The 19,305-nt window shown below is 25.6% G+C and overlaps 2 protein-coding genes across 2 annotated transcripts; both read right to left on the bottom strand.

Moving 5' to 3' along the window:
- Nucleotides 1-6,896: 6,896 nt before the first annotated feature.
- LOC107162830 (F-box only protein 17-like) lies at nt 6,897-8,394 on the bottom strand. The gene is made up of 4 exons (XM_015509874.2): nt 7,818-8,394; nt 7,508-7,736; nt 7,312-7,444; nt 6,897-7,221 (listed from the first exon to the last, which is right to left on the bottom strand). The coding sequence occupies exons 1-4, from the start codon at nt 8,143-8,145 to the stop codon at nt 7,060-7,062; spliced, it is 852 nt and encodes a 283-aa protein (XP_015365360.1). The 5' UTR covers nt 8,146-8,394; the 3' UTR covers nt 6,897-7,059.
- Nucleotides 8,395-10,107: 1,713 nt separating this feature from the next.
- On the bottom strand, nt 10,108-16,648 carry Cdk9 (Cyclin-dependent kinase 9). Its single transcript, XM_089226912.1, has 7 exons — nt 16,007-16,648; nt 14,301-14,385; nt 13,629-13,719; nt 13,393-13,559; nt 13,192-13,310; nt 11,338-11,608; nt 10,108-11,278 (listed from the first exon to the last, which is right to left on the bottom strand). Exons 1-7 carry the CDS (start codon nt 16,174-16,176, stop codon nt 10,970-10,972), a joined length of 1,212 nt encoding a protein of 403 aa, XP_089083038.1. The 5' UTR covers nt 16,177-16,648; the 3' UTR covers nt 10,108-10,969.
- Nucleotides 16,649-19,305: the final 2,657 nt, after the last annotated feature.

The following is a 19,305-nucleotide window of genomic DNA, read 5'->3' as shown; positions in this document are numbered from 1 at the left end:
AAACAAATGACCATGGATACATGAAATTTTCACCGAATGTTTTTATAAGTATATTCTACCCACCGTGCAATTTTCAAAAATGTTCGACTTAAGTTGAACCATTCATAGGTATATGCAATTTTCGATCATTATTAGTTTTTTTTTAAATTAATATCGATAAAAATGTATTTGTTAAAAGGTAGAAAAGCTTGAGCATTTAATACAAGGCTCCTAAAATATTTTTACAATAGCAGTTGAAAAATAAAAGAAATACATAGTCACAATTTTTTTTTTACAAGCATTCAAATTTTAATTTTGACAGCATGCGTAAAAATCACGAAAATTCGCAAATTATTTTAAGCTAGAAATTCATAAAAAAATTTCTTTTTAAATCTAAGATTTGAAAATTTTTATAATCTATAATATATCCTAGACAAATAAACTGTCTCCGCTCAGAATCGTTTTTCGTATACAATGATATAGTACCTATCATTGGATTCAAATTTAATTCCATCCATTACAGTAACCCACTTATATAACCTACTGCATGTAGGTACAGCTGAGCGACATCTACGACTTACCCGCTTTTTAAATATTAAAATACAAATATTTTTTTATAATAGGAGTAGGTACCTATTTTTAATTGATTTTAATATATTTAATAACACCTTGTCATCTTCGATTTTTTATTTTTATTAACTATATGTAATATTTTTGGTAAATTAGGCATATTATTTATTTCAAAATGTGTGATTTAAATTTTTTATTTAAAAGGTAGTCATAGGAAAAATCATGGTTGACAATTAAAAATAACAAGTCAATATTCTCTAGCATGTAAAAAAAGAGCAGATGGAGTTATTTTGAAAGATATTCTCAAACATGCAATTTTTGGTTCTTATTAATATTATTTATATGGGTACATTACAATGGATATTTTTAGTTAAATACTCAACAATTACAGAAAAATTTTAAATAAAAGTTATATCAATAGACTTCTTGAGACTTGGAGAGTGCTTGTAGAGTAATAGAGTATTTTCTCAGCCCCATATAAGTAGCTGAAAGCAAGCTCACTCTGCAGTACTATAGTTTACTATAGTTTTCAGCTCGTTAAAAATTAATATTTTATTTTGTATAATTGTATAGGTTGCCATTGGTTACATATTATATTACTATTATAATATGTAGAAATATTGAATAGATTTACATTTTTTTTTTTTTTGGTTGCTAGTTGCTATTGGTTACATATTATTATGATAAAATATTCATAAATTTAAGTTAACATTAAATGCTGTTCACTGTTATAATCACTTGAAAACTGCTGGACCCAATTAGCTTATTGAACAAAAATTTTCGTAATTGTCCAAATAACGGTTTTATACGGAAAGAAAAGTTGCCCAAGAAATTGAAAAATTCTGGAAAAACAGAAAATGATGAAAATTGAATATTATTTTTTATTTATAAATGGTTGCCATTGATTTAAGTACAATCTATTGGTATTAGAAATTCAGTGTTGTTTTACGAGAAAAAAATCATTTTTGAACTCGACAATATTATATGTCTCTTGTCTATATATTATTATATAAATATATCTATAAAAACATAGGTATATAAACGATTTATGGTTATGTGAAGTGTGAACACCGAAAATTATTACAAATGCACACACACCTTAGTATAGATGTATAGGTATATAGAATATGTAATAGCTATAGCCTATAATAAATATAAATATAACAGGTAATAGTAATACTTCTCTCGTAAAAAAGCAGCTAATGAAAAATATTTTTGTAAAAATTACCCTCTTGTGGCCTGAACATTTTTAATTGAATAGAAGATATAAGATATAAGATATAACTAAGTAGTAAGTCACCTAAGTTCACCAACTTGCGACATGGCTACCTATCACGATAACCACTACCATTCTTTCACAGCTCTCATTCTGTATAGAAATAAGAGTGGGTTATATTTGATCCATTTGACATTTTGTTGCTAAACAATGCATACAAATTAATCAATGCATGAATAAGAATAAAGGTACGGGAAGTTGGCATCACATGTGTAGCAAAATCTTACAATACGTATACAATTTTAAATGACACAACAGTAATGATTTTGATGAATAACATCTGTACACCACCATAGTTTTTAACGCTATATAATTCATTCTTTACTCATAGAAAACTAAAATTATGTTTAATTTTAAGTTAAATTAGTTTTCCTGTTAAATTTTGAACATTGCACAGAACGATCATAATATATTAAAAATGAAATTAGTAAGTGCACCAAGAATAAAGTATAAAACTATAAACAGAAAATGATTGCCTAGTGCCTACGTAGGGTTTACATGATATAAACGTAATTATTGCGATGAAAGTATGTAACATCAATGTCATTCAGTATATTAACGTGGGTTTATAGGGGAGGGGGCAAATCCCACATCTTGACATTTTAAAAATCATTTTTTTTTGGATTTTGAGAAAATATTTGTACATGTAGATGGGTATTTTTTTCATCCAGTAAACACACACTTGATATAGGTACGTCCATAATATTAGTTGGGCATTTAAATGTTTTACGAAAATCAATGTCAAATAACAATAATTATTAATGTTCAAATGTTGAGAAATAAGTATAGGTAAGGCATTATGTAGTATATACCTAATCGTTCTGATATACATTAATACATTATATATATTACAATAACAAAAGTACAAACATTTAACGTAGTAACAATTTAACATTAAAACAAATCAATATCAATGAAGAGGTCTTCGATCCTCATATTGGCAAGTGACATAAGAAGCTCATTTTGTAATTAATTTATGTTAGTCAAAACGAGATGTATGATGTATATGTATGTAAAGAGACTTTAAAATTTATTTGGAATGACAAAGATCAATTAAACAAAAACTCAAGAAACAAAATCAATTAGGTTAGTTATTAAACCACGAATACATTTTAAGTTTAATATTCTTCTTCATTCAGCAAGAGTGGACAGGTTCTATAGTATCTACATTCTACGTTATTGATGTTGGTAATAATTTTCAGCAATTTGAGCTAAATATGAAATGCCTAAAACAAAACAAATTTTAAATATTTCTTTGTAATGTTTAAGTTGATCAGAATCAGAAACAGTTTAAGGATCCCAGATTATAGATTCATCATATTTTAAAATAGGACGAATTATAGAGTACAGTGTAAAGATTTTTGTGATTTCGCTAATTTGAAATATTCGCGAGGATAAGCCATAAACGCATTATGAATCTTAAGATTTTAAACGTTCTATACTAAAAATTATTACAAATTGCAATGTCTGGACTTGGACTAAGAGTTCTAGATAATTTCGAACCAAGATTAATAATAGATCATCAATAATTCGTACAATTTGCATACTTGAAATATATAATAGTTAACAAGTGTATAGGTAGATGTACAAGATTGAGTGAGTCATAACTCGACATTTGTATTATGTACAATTATTATTATATCTATTCTAAAATGTAATTTATAGTGTATAAATATAACTTACTATTTATGTTATATCTTAATTGGTCGGACGATCTCACATGGGTAAATCAGTTATATGTCACCGAAACATAAAAATGATGCCAGATGAAGTCATAGATTAGTTAAGTCTAAAAACTAGAAAGTTTGATTTTATGATATAGATTATAGATATTAAATAACTAGGTATAACTTTTTACCTATAAAGTATAATATAATTTATATACCTAACGAAGATCAAATAGGTACCTACTATATAATAACTAATATATAATGTTCAAACTTTGATGCCATATATACATATATACATATATATATACCTAATACATACTTATATACATCTTAATATATTATGTACAATATCGTAGAGTGAATTTTATAAAACTGTTGATATAGATACCACTCCTTAATTTTCTACATGTTAAGAGGATGTTAGCGCAGTATTTGTTTTCTCTCTCAGACCTACCCACGACATGGATGAAACGCTTTCACCTAAAATGTTTTTATATGATTTTCAAGTTATTTTAGAGTAAAATCCCCTACTGTAAAAGTTAAAGAGGTTAATATGTTTGAGGGTACCTATGACATATATCGTTCTTATATTTTATGATTACCTATTTGACTTGTATTCCACTTAAACAAAAATAAAATAAAATTGTAAATTTAAATGATATTTAAATTGTTTTTTGACAATATTTAGACAAATCGATATGTCATACCCTCAAAAATATTATTCTCTTTCGTTTTTATAATACGCAATTTTACTGTATTAAATATTATACTTATTAAAAAACATCAAAAATATTACCCTGCTGTGTTTTTTCTATGTTGCGGTTGTGTGAAAGAGAGGAAACATTAAACCTGCAACAGTGTGCTGATATCCTATTAAACAATTGTTGAGCTACAAAATATTAATAGTTATACCTAAACCATAATATATTGTTTTAACAAAAACATTTAACCCCTCGAGTCTCTGATAAAAGATCAGGTAAGTTGAATTTTGGCAAACAATATAGGTACCTATAATAAGATATATAAAAACAAAATTTGTTGCTATAATATTCGAATCAACTAATCTTACACAAAAAGCTCAAAAAGGTAATGTATAAATATACTAAAAAAATAAATAAGATAGGTAGGTTTATAAAAATATATTAAAACTTAAAAAATACATTAAAAAAGTTTCACTTTATAAGTCCCTGGCTATATACCAAAATGGCAAAATATACATAGGTAGTAGGTACTTAGAAGTTAGAATACACTGTCCTAAACACCCTTAGAAAAAATGCACTGCAGCCCCTCACCTTCCAAAATATTAACGCAATTAAAAAATTATTTTAATGGTGTATGAAATTTTCTAAAAAATCTTTGATTGTATAATATTTAAAATATTTAAAAATTTACTATAAGCAGGTACCTATTAGCTATCAATACTTAAATTTTTTTCTGCATGTTAAACTTATGGAAGAATCTAGGTAAATCACTGTTGTGTAAAAATTGAACCCTCCCCCGCCTACTCTCCATCTTACAAGTGTGTAACATAATATAAATCATATGCTCAGCAGACAGCAGTTCACGTTTAGCTCCGTTAGTTTAAAAATTAGAGTGAACTGACCTTTTATAAAATTAAAAGTTAAGACTATTATCTACGGCATAAGCTTAATTAATTTTAAAGCGAGTTATGAGTGTTTGTAATATATGTAAATAGTATTTTAATTGTAAATTGTGTTTGCACATCAAAATACTCATAACTTGCTTAAAAATTAAAACATAATAAAAAGCCTAAAAGATGCCCTAGATAATATTCTAAACTTTAAACTTTATAAGACTTCTGAAAACTGATTTTAATTCGTTAATATTATGACTACTTAAGATTGATCAGGATACTTCTTTGAAATTTAGTTAGAATATTTTAAAATGTTGATTATTCAAAAATTTAATAAAATATTTCAAGATGTGGCCTAGTTAACCAAGGCAGACATACTAACGAATTTAATAATTTCAACAGGGATCACTAAAAAAATTTAAAAATAATGATGTTGAATATATTGCTGTGTGATTATAAAATATACTTTACAGACAAAAAAAAAGGTACCTGATATAGGTACAACGTACAAAAAATGTATCAAGGTATAAATTGTGTATTGAGTATACCTAAGTTGGTTGTTATGGACATTCAAACAGATAATAATAACAACAGAAACACACAAAGTAATAAGCATAATATCATACTTTTTCACTACAAATATATTATGTAAGTAAATAAAAAATAGAACCACATACTTAGGCATAGGGCTGAAAAATTTGATTGAATTTATTTGTTTAAAATTATGTAGCTAAACCTTTAACTAATGGTTAACTCCATTTTACTTTGGTGTGTTGTTGTCTTGCATCATTAAGGGACTAATCTTGATACCCATAAACTAATCTAGTACTTTAGTGCATAGATATCTAATATGAACAGTGCAGAATTAATCTGTACTTATTGTTTTATCAGTTTTTTTTAAGGAAAATGAGATGTGTGATTCTGAGATAGGCGTTAAGTTTGTGGATATATATGCATAATGCATAATGCATAATGAACATTGAAAAGACAGGTAAATAATTTAAATTAAATTAAATCAACAATTTATTTTAAAAATATTGAAAAGTTTACATCTAACTTCTATAAAATACATTTTTATCTTTGTCATAATCTTATAGCAATTGCCAATCGGTACCTTATATAAATACATCTATGATAAACAGTATAAAAAAAAATCGTAACATCAACATGTTTGTATTTTGAAATTAATACATATAATATATAAATGTTATGAATAAATAATTAAATTAAAATTATTATCACAATAAATCTTACTAATTAAATAATTTGGCCAACATCCAATGCCAATATTATAAGAAATATAATTGTAAAAATAAATCAATAAACAATAATTTTATTCCATGGGTTCTTTAGAAAATTTATATTATTGATAATTAATAACTATATAGGGTGGTCTTTTGTTTTAGATTTTATGGAGTAAAAAGTTTTACTGGTTTAGGAACTTGAATCTCAGTATCCTAAAAAAGTTCTTCAGAACTCAATGTTGTAATTGTGATTTGAACATTAAAATTAGTGTTATAATGTTTTAGAATAAACTATAATTATTAAATTTGAGTATTTTTATAATTTGCTTGATACATTTTAAACGTTCATTTTTTAATCAAAACTAATAGAAGGCAATATAAAGTAATATAATGATTAGATGAAGTTGGAATTTGTTGTCCCAGATTTCATAAAATAAAAACATAATAATCAGGTGACCCTATATTATGAAAAATACTTCTGACTAGATTTTAAGTTTTTAAAATAAATATAATAATAAAATATTATCTTCTCTTATCTTTAAATTCATAAATATTCAACACAATTAATAAACAATATTAATATATTATCATTTATAGAAAACAATAAATTTGTTACAAAAATTCATATTTTTTGTGACAGACAATTATTAATTTTTGCATTGCTTTTAAATTTTAACAGAAATATTTTAACAATTATATACCAACACATATAATTAAAATATGTATCTAAGACTCGGTAGCACATTTAAATTTTATTGGTAATATAATTTTAACTACAGAGCCAGATATTTTGGTACCATAATGACCAGCCCAATACTGTGTGTCTACTCCAGAATGATAAAGTATTAAGTGAGATGCATTGCTCTGATTTTTAAATGAATGTGAAGCCTAAAAAATAATGTTTATTAATAATTTTATCAAAATGTTTTCATATATATCAAAAATAATACATGATATAAAATAATAAATAGTACAAACTTTTGTCCAAATATTAGCCTCCCACTGAGGTAAAACATCATTGTAATTGTGTTGTTCTATTAGCTTATCATTCCCATCATGAACAGTTGCCCTCAATGCATATTTGCAACCACAATCAAAACGACCAGTATACCTGCAAGTAATTTTTATTTATTGTTGATGTAAAGAAAATATTTAAAATACCTATATGTATTACCATTCACTAACTGAAATTTCAGGTTGAAGAAGTCTCATCACAGTATCATTTAAACCATAATTTTTGAATGTGATTTTTTGCCTTTTTGAACACAAGCGATACGTCGATACGAAACAGCTTGTATGCCCATCAAAATCAGGATCTTCAGGTAATAAAGGTGCACCTTGTGGTGTTTGTTCAATTGTCCACCAATTATGATCATTGGTAATATTCCAATGTTTGAATTCATCTATATTAAATATGAGAATTGTTATGGGTATTTGAGTAAGTTTTTATCAGAATGGGGTTATTTTACAATTCATTAACTTACTTTGTCCACAATGGTTTTTCACCAAATTTCTATTGAATGGATCATATTTGCATATAACATGAAACACGTACCACGGCAAATCTAATTTTCTGACACTATTGGAATCAATTTGAGAGAAACTGTAGTACCCTCGACCATTATTCACAAATTCATTTTCTCGTGAAGCTTTTTCTTGAAATACATATGCATCTATAAGTTCTCGCCATCTTTTGCACACAAGTCTACAATCCAAAAGGGTGTCTGCATCAACAAAGCTTAATGCATACACAACCATTTCATCTGGTAGTAAATCAAAAGGTTTATGAAGATTTTTTAATACTTCCATCATAATAAATTTAAAATAATGTTGACATCAAAAGAAACAAATATAATTTTAAATGAATCCTTAAATAGGTATTAAACTAGTAACAAAATAAACGAATAAAAGTTTCTAATAAATATCATAATTTAAAAACCGGCAGATTACGTTATAACTAAAAATTATTAAAATTAAACGTTGTAAACTTTTAACTTGGGCTGTATAGAATAGATTATCTATATTATAATTTGTAAATAACAACACTATGCTTTGATATTTTTTACGTTTCAATAATAAAATATGTTAATTCATCAAAGAATAAAGAATATTATCACAGATTAAATAATCTGTAATATTATCTTGCTTGCTAAATAATTCTTATCGTTGTGATAAGGAAATCATTTTTGACTATCATTGCAGAGTGTATATAATATTATAATGTATATTATTAGGTATTAATAATAATTTTAAATTATTTATCAAAATTCATATTTTTTTAATACATTTATCATATTGATCAGAACCGTATTTAGGAACTTTGGGGATCAGGGCTATCTTTAGTGAGGTCCCTTAACCTAAATTATAAATTCATTTTTTTTTTTTTTGCTTATATTGTTTTTTTATATTCAATTTATTTTGAGTATTATAAATAAATTATAGGTACCTTAAATCTAAAAGTAATTATTTAATGTCGATTGGTATAATTAAAGCCAATCTAAGTAGTGCTCTGATATTGGCATTAACATAAAATATCATATCAGAAAACAAAATTAAATTTTATTTTGTTTCATAAGACTTTTGACTTTATTTATTGAAAAAATACTAATAATTTATTATAGAGGGTGTCCCGTGAGGATTTACTCATTGCGATATCTCCCGAAATAATGGTGGTATCGAAATTCTGGTTTTGCAATAAAACTCACAGGGATAAGAACTCCAATTGTTTCATATTTTAATGTTTTGGTTAAAAATTTAAAAAATATATTTTTTATTTAATTATTTCCAAAAAAATAAAGAGAGTCATCTTGTGGTGTTTATTTTTCTGAAAATATTGACGTTTCAAAATTTTATTTCCGTTAATTTCCTGATTTTTGATATTTTTTCTAGTTTTGAAGAAATAAAATATGATTATAAAGTTATAACTAGGGCTAGGATTTATATGCATTGGTATGTTTTTTTTGCAACTTCTGATTAATTATTTAGTAAGTAATTTCCACGAATTAGCTCTTGCTGAGGTAATTGATTGTATTTTTATTTGTCATATTTTGGATAAGATGCATATTTTGAGCAAAAAAATGTTTTTATACATTTCGACTTCAAAAACACAAAAAGTGGAGTTTGGAGGGTGTACAGCGTACATTCATAGCCACATCGGTATAAGTTAGGTTTATTGAAAATATAATAAAATATATTCTATATTATCAATAGTTAGATTAAGGGATGGGTCAAAATATCCAACGTTCAAAATACTTAAAATTAAAAACTGAGGAAGTGAGAAAAGCCTTGTCAGACTACAATATAAATAACTTAATTTTATATTATTGTGATTGAAGTAATTCATTTCAATATTATGCATTTTATTACTAGAGTAAATTAAATTAATCTTTACAAAAAAAAAAAATGCATTAGAAAAGTCTTCATTTGTATAGTGTATACAATATAATAAATCAATAATATACTCTGAGTCTCAAGTACTCACAAATATTTTTAAAATACAACAAACTAACTAAAATCATTATTCTTGATTTTAACATTATTTTTTATTTCAAATATCTCACGGTTCAAATTTTAAATAGCTTTTCTATATCTGTGTAGATTATAATTAGCAAAAAATAAAGTATCAATCATAAATTGATCATAGGTAAGTATTAATAAACTATGTCTAGTATTATTTAACTATACATATTATAAACATTTATATAAATTGTTGGTGCACAGGTTAGGTTAGGATGATTATCAGTATCAATTATTTTGTACATGATCAGTGTAAAATTTGAAAGTTCAAAGTAATTTTATTTAGAAATTTCAAGGATATTAATGATACATGCAATTTTATTGATTATATAAATATCTAATTAACTTGTTTGTAGGGTTTTAATCATAGACATATATTAATAAGATATATGGTTATCACTTGTATGTCATCAACATTTTACAAGCTGTATAGTTGAAGTTACAAAATTATGACACACTTTTCTGGAAGAATACAACACACAAGTACAAATGAATTTTTTTTTTAAATTATAAACTTATAAAATAGAGTAAGATTAATAGTAATTAATTTATATGATATAAAATGTCAGTACAAATACTTTCTTAAAATCTACTTATGTAAAAAAATGTAAACAATTATGATTAGTTAACTGAATAATGCATACAAATAATATGTTTACAAATCCGAATAACATTTTAAAAATGAACACCTGCCGCATAAATGTATTTTATACAAATAAAGAAACCATACTTAGGTAGGTAAGTGACATAATTATTTTCATCCTGAAATTTGGGCAGTCGATTACACATTACTACTAGTAGTATTAAAAATATTCATCAATTAATAAGAATGAAAATATAACTTTAGTTAGGTAAAATTGTAATTTATATTCTAAACCAATTAATAACTAATATAAACTTGACACTATCTTAATATTAAAATAGTTTTAATTTAAATTTTAAAGTCAGTTTATAACCATGAAACTTATAATTAAATAAAAACCAATAATAACAATGTTGATATACAGAAATAACTGTTTTATTAATACATCAATAAATCTTAACTAATGCAAAGAAAAACTATAAAAATGTTAAAAAAATTATAGTTTTAAGTGGCCGCATATGCTGCCATTCACTTGCGCTAGAAAACACGTTCATGAAAACCTGAAGTAGCAGATGTAGACGTCCCTTGACTTGGAACGGTTGACGCTGGTCGCATAGCAGATGACTGGTGATTGTTGAGTCTGCGTGGAGCCAAATATTCAAAATTACTTTGTGTTTGTTGAGACAACATCTTAGATAGATCACATGGCATAGGATCTGTCCAGAAGAAGTCATGGTTTAAAGCTGAATCGGCATCAAATCTCTTGGCTGGATCTAATACCAAAAGTTTATCTAATAGATCACAACCCATTGGATCACGTACATAAGGCTTTAATCGTTCCTTCACCTACAAATTAAATAATTAAGTAAACATTTTAAAAAAAATCGGTATATTTGAATAGCAACCTTTCTTTTTTGTCCTTTGACTAATTCTAATTGATTGTATAGATCTAAAGATTCAACTTTAGGCCATACTTCTGGCATTATTGAACCACAAAGTTGGGATATCAAAGTTAATTGTTGTTGCTCAGAATTACCCTGCATAATTGGACTACGAGTCCACATTTCAGCCATAATACACCCAGCTCCCCATAAGTCAACAGGTGGACCATAATTTCGATCACCGAGCAGCAACTCGGGAGGTCGATACCATAATGTTACAACTCGATTCGTATATCTAAAACATTATTATTTATCTAAATGGTTAGGTATAATGATTAATTAAGAGTTAAGAGGAAACCTTACCTTTATGTGTTGTCTCCGTCGTACAAGTGCGTAACATAGCAAATTGTACGCTCAGCAGATCACGTATATCTCCGATAATTTAAAATTTAGAGTGAATTGACCTATTATGAAAATTAAAGACAAGATTATTATCTAGATCATGACATGGGCTTTTTATTAAATTTTGATTTTAAAGTAAGTTTTGAGCATTTTAAAATTGTAAATTGTTTGTATATCTAAAAATGCTCATAATTCGCTTTGAAATTAAAATATAATACAAAGCCCATGAGATGCCTTAGATAATAATCTTGCCTTTAATTTTTATAGTAGGTCAATTCCCTCTACATTTTAAACTAACGGAGATAAACGTGATCTGCTGAGCGTAAAATTTGGTATGCTACATACTTGTACGACGGAGACAACATATGCGAGTATGGCGTCCTCTTAATAATATTAATTATTGTTATTGTTCATTTATAGACATGGATACATTTTTTTAATCATTTCATTACCATTAAATTATTATAAATTATTAAACTTTAAAACACTTAAAAATTACTTATTGTAATAGGAATGTATTAACATATTATACTATTTTTTTTAAAGTTAAAAGAGTGCTTATATAATTCAATTGAACAATAATAATATTGTGTTATATTATAATGATATCGGTCTAGCTTAACTCTTCCATTGCCATTTACGCATGAAGCAAATGATAATAGTTAATTTATAGTATTTTTAAAAACAAATAAAACAATTTAAAACTTAAAACAGTATGATTATTTCAAAGGAAATTTCATTTCCTTTTAATTTAAGTTTTTATTTAGGTAAACCAAAATATTATTACTTTAGCAAGCAACTTTTAATACAAATGCAAATTAAAAAAACAATTTTTGTTTTTGCTAATAATTAATATATTATGGAATTCATTGAATAGGTTTAAAAAAAAGCTATCTCCTAATAAACGGTCTACCAATAAATGTGGACTACTCCAGTGATTTTAAGTAAATTTATTTTCAATGAAAAAAAATATATTTTATTTTAATTTATTAAATTAAACAAAATGAGAAAATAGATTATAAAAGAATATAATATGTATGCATTTTAGGAATAAAAATAATTTTATATTTTTTAAGAAAGAATTAAAAATATTGCCATTTTTATTTGGACCTCGCCACCAATACTCAGCTAAGTACCTCTTTAATTAGTTTTCAGTCGTAACACAGATTTTCTTTATATTTAATTAATAGTCCTGATTTTATCGATGATAGACACTGGGTAATATAAAGATAAAATGGTATGAAATACTAATTTGAGCCTTTCTCTATAGCAGAACACAAAACTTTACTAATATTTATAGTTCAGTAGTACATAAAACATTGGTAGATCACATAATGGGAGATAGCCGAAAAAAGAAAAGAAAATATTTAGCTTGGTAGTCCATTATTATAAGTGCTTGGCAATAGAAATGTAAAGATAATTATCTTTAAATTTAAAAAAACTTTCTTTTTTTGAATTAATTTAACATGATATTACCTATTGGGTTGGCCATTTTTCTGAGCACTGAACGCTCTAGCCAGACCAAAATCAGCTAATTTTAATGTTCCAGTTTTTGTGATTAATACATTTGCTGCTTTCATGTCACGATGCAATATCTGATACATATAACATAATATAACTGTCACAAATGTACACAGTTCAAGAAATATCCTAATTGTTAGTAGGTATAATATATACTTTGTTGCTGTGTATGTAGTAGAGACCATTGAGCATTTGTTGGATTACTTGCTTAATTTCACCTAGACTGAACTTCACCTTAGTATTTGATAGTAGCCCAGCCAAATCATGTTCACAGAATTCAAACACCAAATAAAATGTTGAACGATAACGATTAAACTGAGTGGCTAAAAAACATTTTATGAGGTATTCATTTGATAGAAAAATAAAAATGTTTATATTTAAACTATAATTACCTCTAGTTTGACAGATTTCTAATAGATTTACTACATTATCATGTTTTAATAGTTGCAATATTCGTATTTCTCTTAGAGCAGTTATTGGAAACTAAAATTGATAAAAAAATATATTGTATCAAAATTAATCATTTTATATATAACGATAATCAATAAGTACTTATATATTTTTCAAATATTATTTACAAAATGTGTTTGGGTTTAATACAACTTTTTTCTAACTGATTTGATCGGATAACACGTCTTTGTGTATCAATATATAATCAACCTATTTAATTCATTAAATATTTAATGTAGCATGCTTTTAAATATTTTTCCATAGCATTTTACTCAAAAAAATGTCTGATTCCTCAATTTTCCTTGCAGAGAAAATATATCTCATAGCATTTTACATTCTTTTTAGAATCATCACCACAGGCGCTAATAGCGCTTAAGATTTTGGATGGCTGAAGCCCTACTATATTTATAATTTATATTAAATAAATTTAGAATAAATGTTGAAAATGTTAGGGGGGCTATTGACATTTTGGAAGGCTTAGCGCTTAGCCCCTAAATCCCGTTTATTTTCTCATATGATTACTCATGTATGTTCTTTTTGAGCATCATTTTATAATATATAGACTAATTTAAAACTTAATAAGTCATTCTTTGGTAAAAAATGTATTAACTTACTCCTTCTTTTTCATTTTCCATTAGAATTTTTTTCATAGCAACTGTAAATTTTGGATTTTTTTTGTCTCGTGCTTTGAAAACTTCACTAAAAAAAAAAAAATTAAAATATTAAATATTATTCATCATAAAAATAACAGGTAGTGAATATAATTTTAAAATTGATACAAAATATTAGTTTTGAAAATAATTTAAAAGGTATTATACTATATTATAGTACTTAAAAATGTCTATTTGCAAAAAATGGTCTTGTATTGCCACACCAAAAGTATACGTGTTTGTAAGTTTTACATTTTATTTATTAAAAATATTAAACAGTAACTCAATTATCTTTATCTTATTTTCAATAATATAATGATGAGAATTATTATAATTTAAAAGACATCAGACCATCATAATAGAAGAAAAAATATTTTTTTTTGAAATAATATAATATAATGTTCATATTTTAATTTCTACAACTGATCTTAACAAATATACGTACAGTCGACAGTCGAGTCTTGATGACTCAAAGATGAAAGGGGATGAAAATTTCCAGGGGAATAAAAACAATTTTAAGTTGTCAAGTTTTTCGAGTTATCACGACTCAAATTTGTGTATACATACTTTAGTTAATTATGTAACAAATATGCAATAAATTTGTGAGCCTAATACAATGTTAATATATTATATAATATAGGGCTAGAATTTTTATGCATTTTGCTATTATCCAAAACCATCTACATTCTATAATATGTATATATCATTTATTTTTGAATTGGAATAAGAAGTTTAAATTTTTAATATTTTGACAATTATTAATTTTAAGGTAATTTTTAGAGAATTTAACTATAAAATCCAGTTGTATTAAATTTATAATGGTATTTTTAGGTTATTTTGAATATCAAAATATTCCAAAACTACTAGGTATAATGTTACGGGTTGTCGTGACTATTGCAGTTTTTCAATAAAAAAGTATAACATAATTGTACAAGGTTTTTGACATTTAATTAATAAGAAGTTATTACATTTCAGAGGAAAGTATGTCTATTATCCATAAGAATAATATAAAATGGACTGTTTGCCAAGTTTTGTTGTCAAAGAAATTCAGTCGGGTATGAATCTAGATTCCAGATGATAGCAAGATGTTTCCTTTTGCGTTTTGATTCACTACTTGGCTGATTCCTTAAGATGTTTAATTGTTTGAACGTAAGCTCCTATGGTCGGATCCACAAAATTAAAAAGTATCGTACGATTAACTATACTAACTGTGCCTACAACGATTATAGCCAGATGCTCTGTTATTCTAAATAACCTGAATGATTATAACAAGTAGTCAAGATAACCTGAAAACACCCATTTATTTAATAAAAGTAACTTTGGAATGTACTAACAAGGTTTTAACTAATCAAAAATTATTAACTGTAAACTGAACCATTAATCCATACAACGCTAAAATCAAGATATGGATGAGTGACAATGTAAAATGAAATGAGAAAAATTATTTTATCAGATTTAAAGTCCATATAAAACTTTTAATTATGCAGTCCTGCAAATTCTTTATGGATCAATATTTATTAAAAATGAAACATTTACTTAAGTAATCACATAGTTTTGAATTTCTAAAGCATGGAAGCAATTTTATTAGAGTAATACATTCTCAATTCTAACTATGTTCTATATATCAATAGATTGAATAACAACAATATCATAATATTATTATTAAATACCCAAATGTGCCTTGTCCAATCTTTGCCAGTTTTTCAAACTTGGTGGCGGCTTCACAAAATGGAAAATTAAACTCCTCCAAGTATTTTTCCCTCTCACGGGCCATGTTCATCTGCAGTAGGTTGGGCGATTGTATTGACGGTGGTGTCAACACACCATTCAAATTCGTCATGGCAGTCGTCTTGAAGTCCTTCGTGAAACTTATGGGCCAAAAAAATGTAACCTAATTAATATAATAATCTATTGGCAATTGGTAGATAGCCAGAACCAAGAATTAATTCGTGGCCAGAACATGGGGTAGAGCACTAGAGCGGTACATGAATATAGAATATAAGAATTTGAGAATGACTGATTGTTAGTTGCTAAATACCAAATGGTAGGATCACGATAAAGAAGATAACTAACTATAACGTGGAAGGAATGGTAGGATAAAGCAAAAGTACAGATAGATTATTTCATGGACAGGTTCTTTTATTGTAATTGTATAGTGTATACGAAACAAGGCAACTTATTAGTTCACACCGGAGCAGCACCCGTGATAATAATTTGTCGCTGTGATTGGCTGAATTTTGCGGTTGGTATACACAACAATGTTCTGTAATGTTACCTACAACCTACTATAGTACTATATTTCATATACCAGAGAATGGAATCAAATCCTACCAGTTCCCAATTCCTATTTAATTACATCTAAACAAACATTTAAATAGTTGAATAGTTGAATCACTTCATCACATTAAAAATGTCCATATTTTTTTACTGAAAAATATTTTTTTCCGGGAATCGTGATTTACGTTATCACGGTGTGAAGTCACCCGTCCTGTCCTGTCGGCTGTCCTCCGGACACAGAATATATCCGTGCCTTCGGAAAGAAGCGTCTCTTATCAGTATCACACTATCACAGCTGCAGTTCACTTATTAGTTATTAGGTTATTACAAACCCATAATAACTTTTTTTTAAATTATAATTTTTAATTTTTAAATTATATTGTTTTAGGAACAATTCTAGTTTACCTTCCAAGTGATTTTTTGAAATTTTTTTTGTTGCAAAATTTGTGTTTTTGTATTGTTGGTATTTGTATGCTTAATGTTTTGGTAAAATTAAAATTGATCTATCGTTCTTACTTTTTATGTTAAACTTAAAAATGATTCAATAACATTATTTTTTGAAAAATAGAGTATTTCAAAGTTTTTTGAATATAACTTCCATTAGAAGTTTGAGCGACTTTATTTTAATGTTCCATTTTAAAAAGCATACAAAAACAAACATTTTGCAAAAAAAAATTTCAAAAAATGGATTGGAAGCTATACTAGAATATTATGTCTTGTATTAATATTGTGTATTTAATATAATTGAAAATTTGAAAAAGATAAATATTGTTTTCGTAGAATGTGCCATACATTTAAGTGGCAAATAACACATTTTTTCTTTAAATTTAATTCACTTTAAAGTAAGGATTAAAATAATTTGATACAAAACACCTAAATAAGATTTTAATAAAATTAATATTGGAGGTTAATTATTGAAATTCAAAAAATAATACCTATTTTTTAATAATAAAAATAAAACAGTTTGTGTCTTAATTTTTAAACAATATATAAATAATTAAATATAATAGTGAAATATCAAATAAGTAGATATAAACTAACAGTTATTTTAGTCTTGAATTATACAATGTATTGAAAATTGTTGTTATATTCAATATCAATATTGTATTTATACTAATTTAGGAAGGTATTTGGTATCTAATTAAAAATCTTGTACAGTTTTGTAAATTAACCGTTCCTTATTAATGACCATGAATACTTGACAACATTGTAGGTAAACTCATATTTATTTTTTACTTTTCAATAATTAGAATTAACAATTAATTTTATCGTAATTTTATTCAAATGTTTTGATTCAAATTATTTTAATTCTTACCTTGGAATGAAATAAATAAAATGGAAAAAATTTGTAATTCTTCACTTGATAATAATTATTGAAAAATAAAAAATTAATTTGATTTAACATTCAGTATCATCAAATAATTAATAAGAAATGGGATAACATAAAATTGAATTGGCCATTTGGGCATAAAATTGCCATTTGTGATTTGTGTCTATTGCAGAAAACTTTTACATAAATTATAGATTAATGATTAGTTCGTAAATAGAAATACTATAATATAATTATAACTATAATTAAAATTAATTTCAGATGTTTGTAACTAATTGATAAATTTACTTTAAGGGTCATTTGAAAATGTATATGGAAAATATACTTGTTGAATACTGTTCTTGATTGACTTAAAAAAAAAAGAAGAATGATTAACATTCATTACCAATGTTCAATGTTTTTTTATCCAAATCACAACAAACTAATTGACTGTGCATTATTCATATTTATTAATTGCTTATGAAGTTATGAGCTAGGTACTAGATCAATGAAAAATATTTTTTGATTGTAATTGGTATTAAGTAGGTATTTAATTAATTTATATATTTTGTCTAATATTTCATATTTGTTCAAATAGGTAATTTATTAAAGTAATAATTTGACACTCAGATAATGGATATGACTATGTTCAGTTATCCATATTTTTAAAATTAGGTTTTAATTCAGTAATATTTTTCAAATAAATTATGCACTTGATTTAATATCTTATACCACAATCATATAAAAGGTAAAACATTATTATATCATAGAAAATAATTAATTGAAGTTTTCATAGCAACATGGTACCTACCGTATAAATTACTCAAATTGGTCTCCTTATTGTTATGTATTTTATATACAATAGCCAAAGTTTTTTTAAAATTAAAATTGTTCTTTGAGAACCATGACTTTTTCCTGCACAGAATTAATGAAAAAATGAAAAAGACTTAAACTATCAATAAGACACAAGTCTTTTTTATTGTAAAATTACTTTGAAATACAAGTAGGTATTTAATTTAGTGTTGCAAGTTGCAATAGGTAGCATTTAAAGACTGTTTTCCACTTTGCATAGATTAATGATGTAAATTAGATCAGCAAATATTTTAGATAAATGAGTTGAGATTTATCAATGTAAAACATAAGTATTATTATTTAATGTAGATACTACTAAACTTCTAAAAAAATTTGATGTATCTAACAAGAGGATTAATTGAATATTGTAAATATTGGGTATGGGACATGGGTTTATATCAATTAAAAATAAAGAAAAAAGGGTACATTCATCATATAAATACATTTTAATAAAATTACAATACAATAATAATGCATACATCAATAGTATTCTATATGACTATATGTATACCCATTACCCTTCTCTCACTT

This window comes from Diuraphis noxia, unplaced genomic scaffold (genome assembly GCF_037042655.1).
Source record: "Diuraphis noxia isolate RWA-SAM2 unplaced genomic scaffold, SU_Dnox_SAM2 contig0004, whole genome shotgun sequence".
Lineage (NCBI taxonomy): Eukaryota > Metazoa > Arthropoda > Insecta > Hemiptera > Aphididae > Diuraphis > Diuraphis noxia.
Note: the sequence above shows the minus strand (reverse complement) of the source record. Positions and strands in the feature narration are given on the sequence as shown.

Bases quoted from the DNA above. Each gene is read 5' to 3' on its own strand.
- Cdk9 (XM_089226912.1), bottom strand. From the start codon at position 16,176: ATGACGAATTTGAATGGTGTGTTGACACCACCGTCAATACAATCGCCC. The intron at 14,386-16,006 runs GTATTTAATAAT...TTTTTTTTTTAG, and splicing joins ATTGGACAAGGCACATTTGG to TGAAGTTTTCAAAGCACGAG. The intron at 13,560-13,628 runs GTAATTATAGTT...AATGTTTTTTAG, and splicing joins AGAAATCTGTCAAACTAGAG to CCACTCAGTTTAATCGTTAT.
- LOC107162830 (XM_015509874.2), bottom strand. From the start codon at position 8,145: ATGATGGAAGTATTAAAAAATCTTCATAAACCTTTTGATTTACTACCA. The intron at 7,737-7,817 runs GTAAGTTAATGA...TATTTAATATAG, and splicing joins GAAAAACCATTGTGGACAAA to ATGAATTCAAACATTGGAAT. The intron at 7,445-7,507 runs GTAATACATATA...AATTACTTGCAG, and splicing joins GAAATTTCAGTTAGTGAATG to GTATACTGGTCGTTTTGATT.